This window comes from Hyla sarda, chromosome 9, assembly GCF_029499605.1.
Source record: "Hyla sarda isolate aHylSar1 chromosome 9, aHylSar1.hap1, whole genome shotgun sequence".
Taxonomy (NCBI): domain Eukaryota; kingdom Metazoa; phylum Chordata; class Amphibia; order Anura; family Hylidae; genus Hyla; species Hyla sarda.
In genome coordinates, this window is record NC_079197.1 from 3023723 (window position 1) to 3039319 (window position 15597).

At 52.0% G+C, this 15597-nt stretch overlaps 1 protein-coding gene across 1 annotated transcript in view; it reads right to left on the bottom strand.

Moving 5' to 3' along the window:
• GPR107 (G protein-coupled receptor 107) overlaps positions 1-15597 on the bottom strand; it is a gene marked incomplete at its 5' end in the record, with an annotated part of 48736 nt that overhangs the window by 15995 nt on the left and 17144 nt on the right. Inside the window, 2 exon segments of the mRNA XM_056539580.1 lie at positions 9567-9610; positions 10681-10811. Of these exon segments, the coding sequence (XP_056395555.1) occupies positions 9567-9610; positions 10681-10811 (175 nt within the window).

A 15597-nucleotide genomic window follows, 5' to 3' on the forward strand; every position in this document is an offset into this window, starting at 1 on the left:
TTATGGAGAGCGGCACTTCACACACCCGAAAATGATTTATTGTGTGGTTCCCTATTACCTGGCATCACGAGGAGCGCCAGACTATAGAGAGGTCCTCACAGTGCCCCCATATAAGAGCCCATCAAAAGCCCCCCCCCATAACCATACATACTACAGTGCCCCCATATAAGAGCCCATCAAAAGCCCCATAACCATACATACTACAGTGCCCCCATATAAGAGTCCATCAAAAGCCCCCATAACAATACATACTACAGCGCCCCCCATATAAGAGCCCATCAAAAGCCCCATAACCATACATACTAGTGCCCCCATATAAGAGCCCATCAAAAGCCCCCCCATAACCATACATACTACAGTGCCCCCATATAAGAGCCCATCAAAAGCCCCCCCATAACCATACATACTACAGTGCCCCCATATAAGAGCCCATCAAAAGCCCCCCCATAACCATACATACTACAGTGCCCCCATCTTGGAGCTAGATATGTTACCCATCACAGCCCCCCGTATGCATACATACTACAGTACCCCCACATAAGTGCCAGCCACATTACCCATGACAACCCCCCAGATTCATGCAAATCACTGTCCCTTAACAGCCAACAGTTCCCATAGCCATACAAATTACACTGTCCCCATAAGAAAGTTACCCATCATAGTACCACTATATCCCCACTACAGGCAACAACTGCATTCCTCCCCCACCGCAGCCAACCCCCGTCCCACCCACACCGCAGCCGACCCCCCGTCCCCCCCCACACCGCAGCCGACCCCCGTCCCCCCCCCACACCGCAGCCGACCCCCGTCCCCCCCCCACACCGCAGCCGACCCCCCGTCCCCCCCCCACACCGCAGCCGACCCCCCGTCCCCCCCCCACACCGCAGCCGACCCCCCGTCCCCCCCCCCACACCGCAGCCGACCCCCCTTCCCCCCCCCACACCGCAGCCGACCCCCCCGTCCCCCCCCACACCGCAGCCGACCCCCCGTCCCCCCCCACACCGCAGCCGACCCCCGTCCCCCCACACCGCAGCCGACCCCCGTCCCCCCACACCGCAGCCGACCCCCGTCCCCCCACACCACAGCCGACCCCCGTCCCCCCACATTACAGCCGACCCCCGTCCCCCCACATTACAGCCGACCCCCGTCCCCCCACATTACAGCCGACCCCCGTCCCCCCACATTACAGCCAACCCCCGTCCCCCCACATTACAGCCAACCACTGTCCCCCCACATTACAGCCAACCACTGTCCCCCCACATTACAGCCAACCACTGTCCCCCCACATTACAGCCAACCACTGTCCCCCCACATTATAGCCAACCACTGTCCCCCCATCACAGCCAACCACTGTCCCCCATCACAGCCAACCACTGTCCCCCCCACATCACAGCCAACCACTGTCCCCCCCACATCACAGCCAACCACTGTCCCCCATTACAGCCAACCACTGTCCCCCCACATCACAGCCAACCACTGTCCCCCCCACATCACAGCCAACCACTGTCCCCCCATCACAGCCAACCACTGTCCCCCCATCACGGCCAACCACTGTCCCCCCACATCACGGCCAACCACTGTCCCCCCACATCACGGCCAACCACTGTCCCCCCCACATCACAGCCAACCACTGTCCCCCATTACAGCCAACCACTGTCCCCCCACATCACAGCCAACCACTGTCCCCCCCACATCACAGCCAACCACTGTCCCCCCATCACAGCCAACCACTGTCCCCCCACATCACGGCCAACCACTGTCCCCCCACATCACGGCCAACCACTGTCCCCCCACATCACGGCCAACCACTGTCCCCCCACATCACGGCCAACCACTGTCCCCCATTACAGCCAACCACTGTCCCCCATTACAGCCAACCACTGTCCCCCATTACAGCCAACCACTGTCCCCCATTACAGCCAACCACTGTCCCCCATTACAGCCAACCACTGTCCCCCATTACAGCCGACCACTGTCCTCCACTACAGCCGACCACTGTCCCCCATTACAGCCAACCACTGTCCCCCCACATCACGGCCAACCACTGTCCCCCATTACAGCCAACCACTGTCCCCCCACATCACGGCCAACCACTGTCCCCCATTACAGCCAACCACTGTCCCCCATTACAGCCAACCACTGTCCCCCATTACAGCCAACCACTGTCCCCCATTACAGCCAACCACTGTCCCCCATTACAGCCAACCACTGTCCCCCATTACAGCCAACCACTGTCCCCCATTACAGCCGACCACTGTCCTCCACTACAGCCGACCACTGTCCTCCACTACAGCCGACCACTGTCCTCCACTACAGCCGACCACTGTCCCCCATTACAGCCGACCACTGTCCTCCACTACAGCCGACCACTGTCCCCCATTACAGCCGACCACTGTCCCCCATTACAGCCGACCACTGTCCCCCATTACAGCCGACCACTGTCCCCCATTACAGCCGACCACTGTCCCCCATTACAGCCGACCACTGTCCCCCATTACAGCCGACCACTGTCCCCCATTACAGCCGACCACTGTCCCCCATTACAGCCGACCACTGTCCCCCATTACAGCCGACCACACTGCCCTCCTATAAATCCTAAAATAATTACTCCTGATCCCCTGCGTCTCTACAGGTCACACATCTCTATATAAAGCTCCATTATCTCCAGCATGAATCACACAATTCACAGCAGACAATTACGGCAGCTGCGCGTGTAATCACCGGCAGCGAGGAACCGGACGGCGACATTTACAGCGAGGCGGAAACTGTTCCCGGAAAAAAAAAAAAAGGCTTAAAAATAGCGTTATCACTAAATTAAAACAAGCGACTTAACCAGCGCCTGTCACCCGCAGAGATAAACGACACGACTAAGCCCAAACGCCCCCCCCCCCCCCCCTCCCGATGGACCTTACACCATCAGATATGATCTGTACACACGATAAGCGGCCATGTTCTGAGGACACGGGTACAGTCCACATTACATGTAAATCCTCTGTATCATATGTTGTCTATAGTTATAATGAGGGGGTATAAGAAGGGGGCACAGTCTGCATTCTATCTGTACGGATTATCACCCCCAAAGGGGCTGTGTCCATCTCATTAACCCCCCCCCCCCTGGAATAGCTGGTGGGATGACGCACTGCCAGATGACAGTAAATAACGCGTAGCAGCCGCCCGCGGAGGGTTGGGGCCGATGTAAGTAATGGAGGATTTGTTTACACGTGTAAACATGCTGTGTTCCCGGGGTCACGGCGTCAGGCGGAGGAGCAGCGAGCGGCCCTTATATAGACAGCGGAGGGGAGAGGTATGTGAGGAGCAGAGCTGCTACCTAAACCAACATTATTAATGACAACCCCTGACCAAACAGGCTATATGTAGTGATATCGCCGGGGGGGCGTCTGCCATCTTTAGGGCAGTCATGTGACACAGGGAAACGTCACAATTATTGCACATCGTAAACTAAAAATACATTTCTGCAACTCTGAGCATCAATTTAAAGCCATTTCAACATCTCTGCTTGCTGTGTATGAATATTCCTGTTTACAATCAGGGCTAATATGCGTAAATTCTCTGTCTACGCCCGCGGTTCTCAACTAGTGTGACTTCAGGTTTTGCAAAACTACAACTCCCAGCATGCCCTGACAGCCAAGACCAGTGGTCTCCAAACTATGGACCTCCCAGATATTGCAAAACTACAACTACAAGCATGCCCGGACAGCCTAGATAAGTGGTCTCCAAACTATGGACCTCCCAGATACTGCAAAACTACAACTCCCAGCATGTCCTGACAGCCTAGATAAGTGCTCTCCCAACTGTCGACCTCCCAGATATTGCAAAACTACAACTCCCAGCATGCCCGGACAGCCAAAGGCTGTCCGGGCATGCTGGGAGTTGTAGTTTTGCAGCAGCTAGAGGGACACTGGCTTATAAGATTGTCTCTGCTATCTCTTCTCTGTGCATGCGTTACCATTGCTGGACTCCAGACCCCCTTGTTCTTCAGTTTGTCGGGGTCCCAGCAGTCACACACATATACCCTATTGTCTATATAAGGGATAAAAGCTGTAGTTGGGACAACCTCTTTAAAGGAGAGCTTCTTTCTTCCAAGAAACAGCGCCACTCTTGTCCTCAGGTTGTGTGCGGTATTACAACTCAGCTCCATTCACTTCAAAAGGAATTGACCTGTAATACCGCGCACAACCTGAAAACAAGAGTGGCGCTGTTTGAAGAAAGAAAGCAGCTCTGTTTTCCTAATCCTGCACTGTCCCTTTAAGGCTCTGTTCACACATGATCCTATTGACTATAATGGAGTCCTGTCAGGGTTCTGTGGCCTTAATAGGAAGACTAACATCTTGCGTTGCATTATTTTTCCCATGAAATCTGATGGAATTACCGACAATAAAGAGGCGGCCATGACCTGTATCCAGCCCCGTGAACGACTGATACATTTACGGAAACATTATACCTGCGCCGTTACATTGTAGCAAACCATCAGGTGGGGGCGCCTCCAGCTCATACAGGATTGGCTACAAAGGAGAGAACTATGACAAAATATCTGCTGTAATCCCCCAGTTATGTGGACGTATTCAGCGCCCCCCGCAGGAGACATGAGGTATTTACACATTTGTCACAAACCAATGAGCTGTAACAAAATAAATAAATAAATAAAATAAAAAGGTAGGGCATGCTGGGAGTTGTACTTCTGCAAGAGCCACCAATCAGGGAACACTGCTCTGGATCAGTGTATTCCAAACAGTGTGTCTCAAGCTGTTGCAAAACTACAACTCCCAGCATGCTCGGACAGCCTTTGGCTGTCCGAGCATGCTGGGAGTTGTAGTTTTGCAACATCTGGAGACACACTGCTTGGAAAACCCTGCTCTCAATGCTGCAGGTGCAGGCTATCAGGGCATGATGGGAGTTGTAGTTTTGAAACAGCTGGAGACACACTGCTTGGAAAACACTGCTCTAGATTCTGCAGGTGCAGGCCATCAGGGCATGATGGGAGTTGTAGTTTTGAAACGGGGTCCTATGTTGGGGAGGAACACTGCTCTAGGTGCTCCAGTTGCACCTGCACACTGTCTGGGCATGCTGGGAGTTGTAGTTTTAGAACAGCTGACGAGCCCCAGTTGCCTCAGACTGTCAATGTATGATGGGTGTTGTAGTTTCTCACAGCGCCAGTATGATGCGCAGTGTGCGCTCAGCTACATCCCCCCCCCGACACTTCCCATAAAGATCCCACAATGCACCAACACATCACAAAGCAATCAAACACGTCTGCATTCACTCCCAGGAGACGTCTTTCTCCATCTTCAGGCTCCTTCTCCAGCCGCTCCCTACACCATCACCCCCAGAGTGACCGGCAAAGAGCATTAAATCACCGGCAGATGCGGGAGAGGGTGGAGCGGGCGCTGCGGAATGATGGCTCCTGTCTGCGGGTTTATAGGTAAAGACAGGGTCACGTTCCCTCCGACAGAACAGAGCGCTCCCAGGAGCAGGATAGACGTCTGGTTATATGGCGCTATTACCCCGCGACAAGCTGAATGGACGACTCGTAAAAGACAATGGCGGCAATTTATATTCATGGTTTAAAGCTGCGTAATGGGTACAGCCGAAAACTGCTCCCCGTAGATTATAATGGTATAAACCTCCCGCAAGGAAGAACCGCAGGATCAGCGGATGGAGGTGAAACAGAAGACGTTATACCGTATGGATGATGCTGCAGTGCAGGACGTATACAGACGACGTTATACCGTATGGATGATGCTGCAGTGCGGGGCCGTACACAGAAGAAGTTATACCGTATGGATGATGCTGCAGTGCAGGGCGTACACAGAAGATGTTATACCGTATGGATGATGCTGCAGTGCAGGGCGTACACAGAAGATGTTATACCGTATGGATGATGCTGCAGTGCAGGGCATATACAGAAGATGTTATACCGTATGGATGATGCTGCAGTGCAGGGCGTATACAGAAGATGTTATACCGTATGGATGATGCTGCAGTGCAGGGCGTATACAGAAGACGTTATACCGTATGGATGATGCTGCAGTGCAGGGCATATACAGAAGATGTTATACCGTATGGATGATGCTGCAGTGCAGGGCATATACAGAAGATGTTATACCGTATGGATGATGCTGCAGTGCAGGGCGTATACAGAAGACGTTATACCGTATGGATGATGCTGCAGTGCAGGGCATACACAGAAGATGTTATACCGTATGGATGATGCTGCAGTGCAGGGCCGTACACATAAGACGTTATACCGTATGGATGATGCTGCAGTGCAGGGCATACACAGAAGATGTTATACCGTATGGATGATGCTGCAGTGCAGGGCATACACAGAAGACGTTATACCGTATGGATGATGCTGCAGTGCAGGGCGTACACAGAAGACGTTATACCGTATGGATGATGCTGCAGTGCAGGGCCGTACACATAAGACAGATCTAATGACCCTACAACACTGATACACCTCTCCACACTCAGCCAAGACAAGGGTGCATGTGATTACAATTAAGAGAGGGGAGAAGATCACTGCCAGACTCCTCTGTCCCCCCCCCTCCCTCCAGACTCCTCTGTCCCCCCCCCCCTCCCTCCAGACTCCTCTGTCCCCCCCCTCCCTCCAGACTCCTCTGTCCCCCCCCCCTCCCTCCCTCCAGACTCCTCTGTCCCCCCCCCTCCCTCCCTCCAGACTCCTCTGTCCCCCCCCTCCCTCCAGACTCCTCTGTCCCCCCCCTCCCTCCAGACTCCTCTGTCCCCCCCCTCCCTCCAGACTCCTCTGTCCCCCCCCTCCCTCCAGACTCCTCTGTCCCCCCCCTCCCTCCAGACTCCTCTGTCCCCCCCCTCCCTCCAGACTCCTCTGTCCCCCCCCTCCCTCCAGACTCCTCTGTCCCCCCCCTCCCTCCAGACTCCTCTGTCCCCTCCTCCTTCCAGACTCCTCTGTCCCCTCCTCCTTCCAGACTCCTCTGTCCCTTCCTCCCTCCAGACTCCTCTGTCCCCTCCTCCCCCCTCCCTCCAGACTCCTCTGTCCCCTCCTCCCCCCTCCCTCCAGACTCCTCTGTCCCCCCCTCCCCCCTCCCTCCAGACTCCTCTGTCCCCCCCTCCCGACTCCTCTGTCCCCTCCTCCCCCCCTCCCTCCAGACTCCTCTGTCCCCTCCTCCCCCCCTCCCTCCAGACTCCTCTGTCCCCTCCTCCCCCCCTCCCTCCAGACTCCTCTGTCCCCTCCTCCCCCCCTCCCTCCAGACTCCTCTGTCCCCTCCTCCCCCCTCCCTCCAGACTCCTCTGTCCCCTCCTCCCCCCCTCCCTCCAGACTCCTACGTCCCCTCCTCCCCCCCTCCCTCCAGACTCCTACGTCCCCTCCTCCCCCCCTCCCTCCAGACTCCTACGTCCCCTCCTCCCCCCCTCCCTCCAGACTCCTACGTCCCCTCCTCCCCCCCTCCCTCCAGACTCCTACGTCCCCTCCTCCCCCCCTCCCTCCAGACTCCTACGTCCTCTCCTCCCCCCCCTCCAGACTCCTCCGTCCTCCTCCCTCCAGACTCCTCCGTCCTCCTCCCTCCAGACTCCTCCGTCCTCCTCCCTCCAGACTCCTCCGTCCTCCTCCCTCCAGACTCCTCCGTCCTCCTCCCTCCAGACTCCTCTGTCCTCCTCCCTCCAGACTCCTCTGTCCTCCTCCCTCCAGACTCCTCTGTCCTCCTCCCTCCAGACTCCTCTGTCTTCCTCCCTCCAGACTCCTCTGTCCTCCTCCCTCCAGACTCCTCTGTCCTCCTCCCTCCAGACTCCTCTGTCCTCCTCCCTCCAGACTCCTCTCTCTCCCCTCCTCCTCCCTCCAGACTCCTCCGTCCTCCTCCCTCCAGACTCCTCCGTCCTCCTCCCTCCAGACTCCTCCGTCCTCCTCCCTCCAGACTCCTCCGTCCTCCTCCCTCCAGACTCCTCCGTCCTCCTCCCTCCAGACTCCTCCGTCCTCCTCCCTCCAGACTCCTCCGTCCTCCTCCCTCCAGACTCCTCCGTCCTCCTCCCTCCAGACTCCTCCGTCCTCCTCCCTCCAGACTCCTCTGTCCCCCCCCTCCAGACTCCTCTGCCCCCCCCCCCCCTCCAGACTCCTCTGTCCCCCCCCCCTCCAGACTCCTCTGTCCTCCTCCCTCCAGACTCCTCTGTCCCCCCCCCTCCAGACTCCTCTGTCCCCCCCCCTCCCTCCAGACTCCTCTGTCCCCTCCTCCTTCCAGACTCCTCTGTCCCCTCCTCCTTCCAGACTCCTCTGTCCTCCTCCTCCTTCCAGACTCCTCTGTCCCCTCCTCCTTCCAGACTCCTCTGTCCCCTCCCTCCAGACTCCTCTGTCCCCTCCCTCCCTCCAGACTCCTCTGTCCCCTCCTCTCCCCCCCCCCTCCAGACTCCTCCGTCCTCCTCCCTCCAGACTCCTCCGTCCTCCTCCCTCCAGACTCCTCTGTCCTCCTCCCTCCAGACTCCTCTGTCCCCTCCTCCTCCCTCCAGACTCCTCCGTCCTCCTCCCTCCAGACTCCCAATAGGATGAGATAGATTAAATCCAACATGCCTGATCCTTCTGCCATTAGGGGAGTCAGCAGACCCCATAGACATTAGGTGACAAGCTTCTCCTACCTCAATAACCAGGGTGGGCGAATACTTATTTGTGTAATGAAGCCACTTCACAAATAATTCTGATTAGGAATATTCTACCAATCTATGTATACAGCTCCTGTGCAGATCTATGTGTCGTCCAGGTATCAGGTATACACACAGGTCGGCCTAGGAGCTGTAAACACAACACAGAACAATATAATCATAAAATATAATATATAAAAACTCTGCAAAGTTGAATATTTTTTCAATGTAGAAGCATCAGAGCAATAAAATATTCATACCCTTCTAAATCCAGTAAATGGCAGATATCTTATTGTTTCCATCCCAAAGAACACAATGTTCAGGGCTGAAATATGAAGGAAAGTGTCTAAGAATTAAAGGGGATGGAGGAGCTGGAAAATGGCGGAGGACATTACTGTAGGGATCGGGGTCTGTGGGGTTGATTGTGTTCACGGATCTGCAGACATTTTATACATTCACCGCTGGAGTCTCTTATGTCTGCTGGGAGGTTTGACAACAGGGCCTTATGATAAAAGTGAAGGAACCTCATTACATAAAGAGGCCTCTGTGCCGATCCATCACTTCAAAGCCAAACACTGAAGGGAAAGGTGCCGAGGTGTTTGCATTCTCCAGATACAGACCCTGCAGCCATGACGTCTCCCCAGAGGGAGGTATATACAATGTTATATACAAGCTGCAGCCGTACAGGGGAAGACAAAGCGTTTCCTGCTCCTTGGTAATGTGTCTGATGATTGAGCGGCTTCACCGCACCACACGGACAACAACATGAAGAGTCATTCATCGCCACCTGGTGGAGACGACCAACATTACATCAGCAATGCAGCAACACTGCATGGCGTCTCCCAGAACATGGGGCTGCCAATAGAAGGACATCAGCCGAGACCAGACCAGGAACACGACATTGTTATCTATACAGACTTATCACAAGTAGCAGAGAGATTTACCTTTCCCATCTGTGGCTGAAGCTTCCTGAAGATGTCGGATGGACCTGGTCACAAAAAAGAGAGAAGATAAGGGAGACAGTAAGCAAATGAGAAGCAAGAAATGACTAAACCTGAAGTAAACAACATCAAGGTCCTGATACATTGTAACAAAAAATTATAATTCAGGTCAACTGCAGAGAAAACTCTCATCTGTACACAGGTAGGACGCCACCGGACGGGCTGCAGGACGCCTCAGGTTGGGCTGCAGGACGCCACAGGTTGGGCTGCAGGACCCCACAGGTTGGGCTGCAGGACGCCACAGGTTGGGCTGCAGGACCCCACAGGTTGGGCTGCAGGACGCCACAGGTTGGGCTGCAGGACGCCACAGGTTGGGCTGCAGGACGCCACAGGTTGGGCTGCAGGACCCCACAGGTTGGGCTGCAGGACGCCACAGGACGGGCGGCAGGACGCAGATGGTAGAAATGCATGCTGCAGGGAATTTACATTTACTCCTTAAAGCATTACTGTCACCAAAAACAACTTTTGCTAGTTTGGTTATTAATCACACCGGGTCTCACTCCTGTTGCGATCGTGAGTTATCAGCCAGTGTAGCGGGCAGCACTGTGCTGCGCTCCCCGGCCACCCGAGAGACAGAATTCACTCTTCACAGATTAAAGGAATGCGGCCACCTAGCATCATGGCTTCCAGACTTTTATTCACACATCATACGTGTGGGTGCACAGGCAGGTTACACAAAACATTGAGCAAGGTTCGGTTCACACGTGAATGTGCATTTTATGGCTCAGCCGGAAGAAGCACATTCACGTGCAAAATGGACGGTGATCAAGGTTTGGCGCATTTCTTTAATCTATGAAGAGTGAATCTCTTAAAAATGGACCTTTAGTTGATAATCTGGTCTCTGTAGACACACGGATCTCCACGTACGTGTCACAGAGCGATATATACCGCCATAGGTACGAAAGTAAATACGTTTACCCTATACAGTCCTGAAGATCCATATACAGTGATCTCACAGTGATCAGATGGGAAGGTCGTGACAACTGCACAGGGTTCACTACAGGTCACTGAACCGTGATGTGAGCGGCGGGATGAGCAGATTACTGCCATGTATTACCATATGACAGGAAACAAGATGGCGCCACAACACATGAGGTCCACAAGGAACAGGATCTCCTTCCACAGCCCAGAATCTGTCGTCCCCTCCTCTGTGGACTCGATGATGATATATGCCACATTAGCTAGAACCTGTCAAGAGAAGAGACGTTAACCCCAAACTACCCAGACCCAAATCACACAGAAGGAGACTGTATACATGTCTAAAAAGTGCAGAGACCAGAGACCCCCAAAGACATCTACACCATTGTGTGAGAGAACAACACTGATCTGTTCTATGGTGAGGAGAGAACAACACTGATCTGTTCTATGGTCAGGAGAGGACAACACTGATCTGTTCTATGGTCAGGAGAGAACAACACTGATCTGTTCTATGGTGAGGAGAGGACAACACTGATCTGTTCTATGGTGAGGAGAGAACAACACTGATCTGTTCTATGGTCAGGAGAGAACAACACTGATCTGTTCTATGGTGAGGAGAGAACAACACTGATCTGTTCTATGATCAGGAGAGAACAACACTGATCTGTTCTATGGTGAGGAGAGAACAACACTGATCTGTTCTATGATCAGGAGAGAACAACACTGATCTGTTCTATGGTGAGGAGAGGACAACACTGATCTGTTCTATGGTCAGGAGAGAACAACACTGATCTGTTCTATGGTGAGGAGAGAACAACACTGATCTGTTCTATGATCAGGAGAGAACAACACTGATCTGTTCTATGGTGAGGAGAGGACAACACTGATCTGTTCTATGGTCAGGAGAGAACAACACTGATCTGTTCTATGGTGAGGAGAGAACAACACTGATCTGTTCTATGGTGAGGAGAGGACAACACTGATCTGTTCTAGGCTCAGGAGAGAACACCACATGGTCTGCTCTATGGTCAGGAGAGAACAACACTGATCTGTTCTAGGCTCAGGAGAGAACAACACTGATCTGTTCTAGGCTCAGGAGAGAACAACACTGATCTGTTCTAGGCTCAGGAGAGAACGCCACATGGTCTGCGCAATGTTCAAGATTTAACTTTTGTGCCTAAACTCGGATCATATAATGAGAAAGTGAATATCCAGGCTCTTTTAGAGATTCGTATTACACTTGTGTGAATATAGCCGTATCTACCGGACAGAGGACCGTGACATATACACATAGCGCTGCATAGGTCATCTGTAGGATCCGCTCGCTGTCATCTACGCTATTCTTTGATGTGTGCCAACATATATCATCAGGCTGACACCGCTCAGGATATCATTTAGGCCTTTGTTGGAGTCACTTGTTGTAGGTCAAGTGTTTATACTGAGTCCTTTTCCGAAGGCTGTCAGGGCATGCTGGGAGTTGTAGTTTAGTAACAGCTCATGAACCACAGGTTGGGGAGGAAAGGGTGTATTTCCCTTGCTAACTCTGGAGAATCCACCTGTGTCCTGATTAATGAGGTATCAGGAAGGGGAAGTGTGTTTAAAAGGAAAGGAAACAGAATAGTTGGGGTCTCCCTTGGATACAGTATTCTGGCTGTTAGAGGGGGAGACACTCGGACCCTGTTTAGGTAACACGCAGAAGGCGCTGCGAGTGGTCCAAGAAGTGGTGTGAACTGTGAATAACAGGTTGCAGGAGACACGTTATACTGGCTGAGCTCACCAGTTCGTAGTCAGGGCATGCTGATATGTGTAGTCAGTGACCAGACGCTTCTAGGACTTTATTTTGTTCCTGTTTATGGTTTTTGTTTTACCTGCAACCTGTGGAAATAAAGCTGCGAGGAGCCCGACTTGTATGCGGAACTGTGGTCTGTGGTGTTATTGTGAGGAAACGTGTCCCGTGGCAAGTGACCAGGACGATCCCAGAGCTATCCCCAAGGAGGAATCCTTACAATATATATATTATATATATATATCTATCACACACACACACACACTGGGGCAAAAAAAGTATTTAGTCAGCCCCCAATTGTACAAGTTCTCCCCCTTATAAAGATGAGGCTGTAATTTCCATCATAGGTTATAACCTCAACTATGAGACAGAATGAGAAAAATCCATAAATCACATTGTCTGATTATTAAAGAATTTATTTGCAAATTATGGTGGAAAATAAGTACACTGCTCAAAAAAAATAAAGTGAACACTGCGATAACACATCGTAGATCTGAATGAATGAACTAATCGTATGAAATCCTTTCCTCTTTACATAGTTGAATTTGCTGACAACAAAATCACCAACAATTATCAATGGAAATCATCACCCCCTGGAGGTCTGGATATGGAGTCACTCAAAATAACAGAGGAAAACCCCACTACAGGCTCATCCAACTTTATGTAATGTCCTTAATACAAGTCCCAATGAGGCTCAGTAGTGTGTGTGGCCTCCACGTGCCCGTATGACCTCCCTACAACGCCTGGGCATGATCCTGATGAGGTGGAGGATGGTCTTCTGAGGGATGTCCTCCCAGACCTGGACTAAAGCATCCGCCAACTCCTGGACAGTCTGTGGTGGATGGAGCGAGACGTCCCAGATGTGCTCAATCGGATTCAGGGGAACGGCCGGCCAGTCCATAGTATCAATGCCTTCCTCTTGTAGGAACTGCTGACACACTCCAGCCACATGAGGTCTTGCATTGTCTTGTATTAGGAGGAACCCAGGGCCAACCGCACCAGCATATGGTCTCACAAGGGGTCTGAGGGTCTCATCTCGGTACCTAATGGCAGTCAGGCTACCTCTGGCAAGCACATGGAGGGCTGTGCGGCCCCCCCAAAGAAATGCCACGCCACACCATTACTGACCCACTGCCAAACCGTACATGCTGGAGGATGTTGCAGGCAGCAGAATGTTCTCCGCGGCGTCTCCAGACTCTGTCACATCACATGTGCTCAGTGTGAACCTGCTTTCATCTGTGAAGAGCACAAGGCGCCAGTGGCGAATTTGCCAATCTTGGTGTTCTCTGGCAAATGCCAAACGTCCTGCACGGTGTTGGGCTGTAAGCACAACCCCCACCTGTGGACGTCGGGCCCTCATACCACCCTCATGGAGTCTGTTTCTGACCATATGAGTGGACACATGCACATTTGTGTCCTGCTGGAGGTCATTTTGCAGGGCTCTGGCAGTGCTCCTCCTGCTACTCCTTGCAAAAAGGCGGAGGTAGCGGACCTGCTGCTGGGTTGTTGCCTTCCTACGGCCTCCTCCATGTCTCCTGATGTACTGGCCTGTCTCCTGGTAGCGCCTCCATGCTCTGGACACTACACTGACAGACACAGCAATGCTTTTTGCCACAGCTCGCATTGATGTGCCATCCTGGATGAGCTGCACTACCTGAGCCACTTGTGTGGGTTGTAGACTCCGTCTCCTGCTACCACTAGAGTGAAAGCACCGCCAGCATTCAAAAGTGACCAAAACATCAGCCAGGAAGCATAGGAACTGAGAAGTGGTCTGTGGTCACCACCTGCAGAACCACTCCTTTATTGGGGGGTGTCTTGCTAATTGCCTATAATTTCCACGTGTTGTCTGTTCCATGTGAAATTGATTGTCAATCAGTGTTCTTCCTGAGTGGACAGTGGGATTTCACACAAGTGTCAGTGACTTGGAGTTACATTGTGTTGTTTAAGTGTCCCCTTTATTTTTTTTGAGCAGCATGTTTGGTCAATAAGAAAACTTCCTCTCAATACTTAGTTATATCCCCTTTGTTGGTAATGACAGAGGTGACATGTTTTCTGTCTTCATAAGGTTCTCACACACTGTTGCTGGTATTTTGGACCATTCCTCCATGCAGATCTCCTCTAGAGCAGTGATGTTTTGGGGCTGTCGCTGGGCAACACAGACTCAACTCCCTCCAAAGGTTTTCTATGGGGTTGAGATCTGGAGACTGGTTAGGCTACTCCAGGACCTTGAAATGCTTCTTACAAAGCCACTCCTACGTTGTCCAGGTGATGTGTTTGGGTTCATTGTCATGCTGAAAGACCCAGCCACGTTTCATCTTCAATGCTCTTGCTGATGGAAGGAGGATTTCAATCAAAATCTCACGATACATGGCCCCATTCATTCTTTCCTTTACATGGATCAGTCGTTCTGGTCTCGTTGCTAAAAAACAGCTCCAAAGCGTAATGTTTCCACCCCCCATGCCACACACCAAGCCGCTTGCCTATTGCAGATTCAGTCTTCCCAGCCTGGTGCAGGTCTACAATTTAGTTTCTGGTGTCCTTCGCCAGCTCTTTGGTCTTGGCCATAGTGGAGTTTGGAGTGTGACTGTTTGAGGTTGTGGACAGGTGTCTTTTCTACTGATAACAAGTTCACACAGGAGCCATTAATACAGGTAACAAGTGGAGGACAGAGGAGACTCTTATAGAAGAAGTTACAGGTCTGTGAGAGGCAGAAATCTTGTTTGTTTGTAGGTGACCAAATACTTATTTTCCACCATAATTTACAAATAAATTCTTTAATAATCAGACAATGTGATTTTATGGATTTTTTCTCATTCTGTCTCATAGTTGAGGTTATAACCTATGATGATAATTACAGCCTCATCTTTATAAGGGGGAGAACTTGTACAATTGGGGGCTGATTAAATACTTTTTTGCTCCACTGTATAGATCAGTAAGACAGTGACAGGTATGGCGGTCCGGAATCGCTATATTACCCCAAGATACCAGTCAACCAGGTTTTAGAAAGCACATATCCCATCCAGGAAAAGCTGGGTGAGATATGGAAAATCCGAAAATAGTTAAAATATCTAGAACTTCGGTAAAGTCTGTTTCCAAGGCCTAGATTTTATGGAATGACAGGCAGGTTAGTTGGTAACGGGGCCTTTCCTCCATAACCCCCCCCCCCCCCCAGTGGAAAACAGCTTGTAATTGGGCTTTAAAATATTATAACTCTGAAGGAGAGTCTGGGAGGAAAACTCTTCTGGGAATTGGAATCCTGAGGTTTGAAGC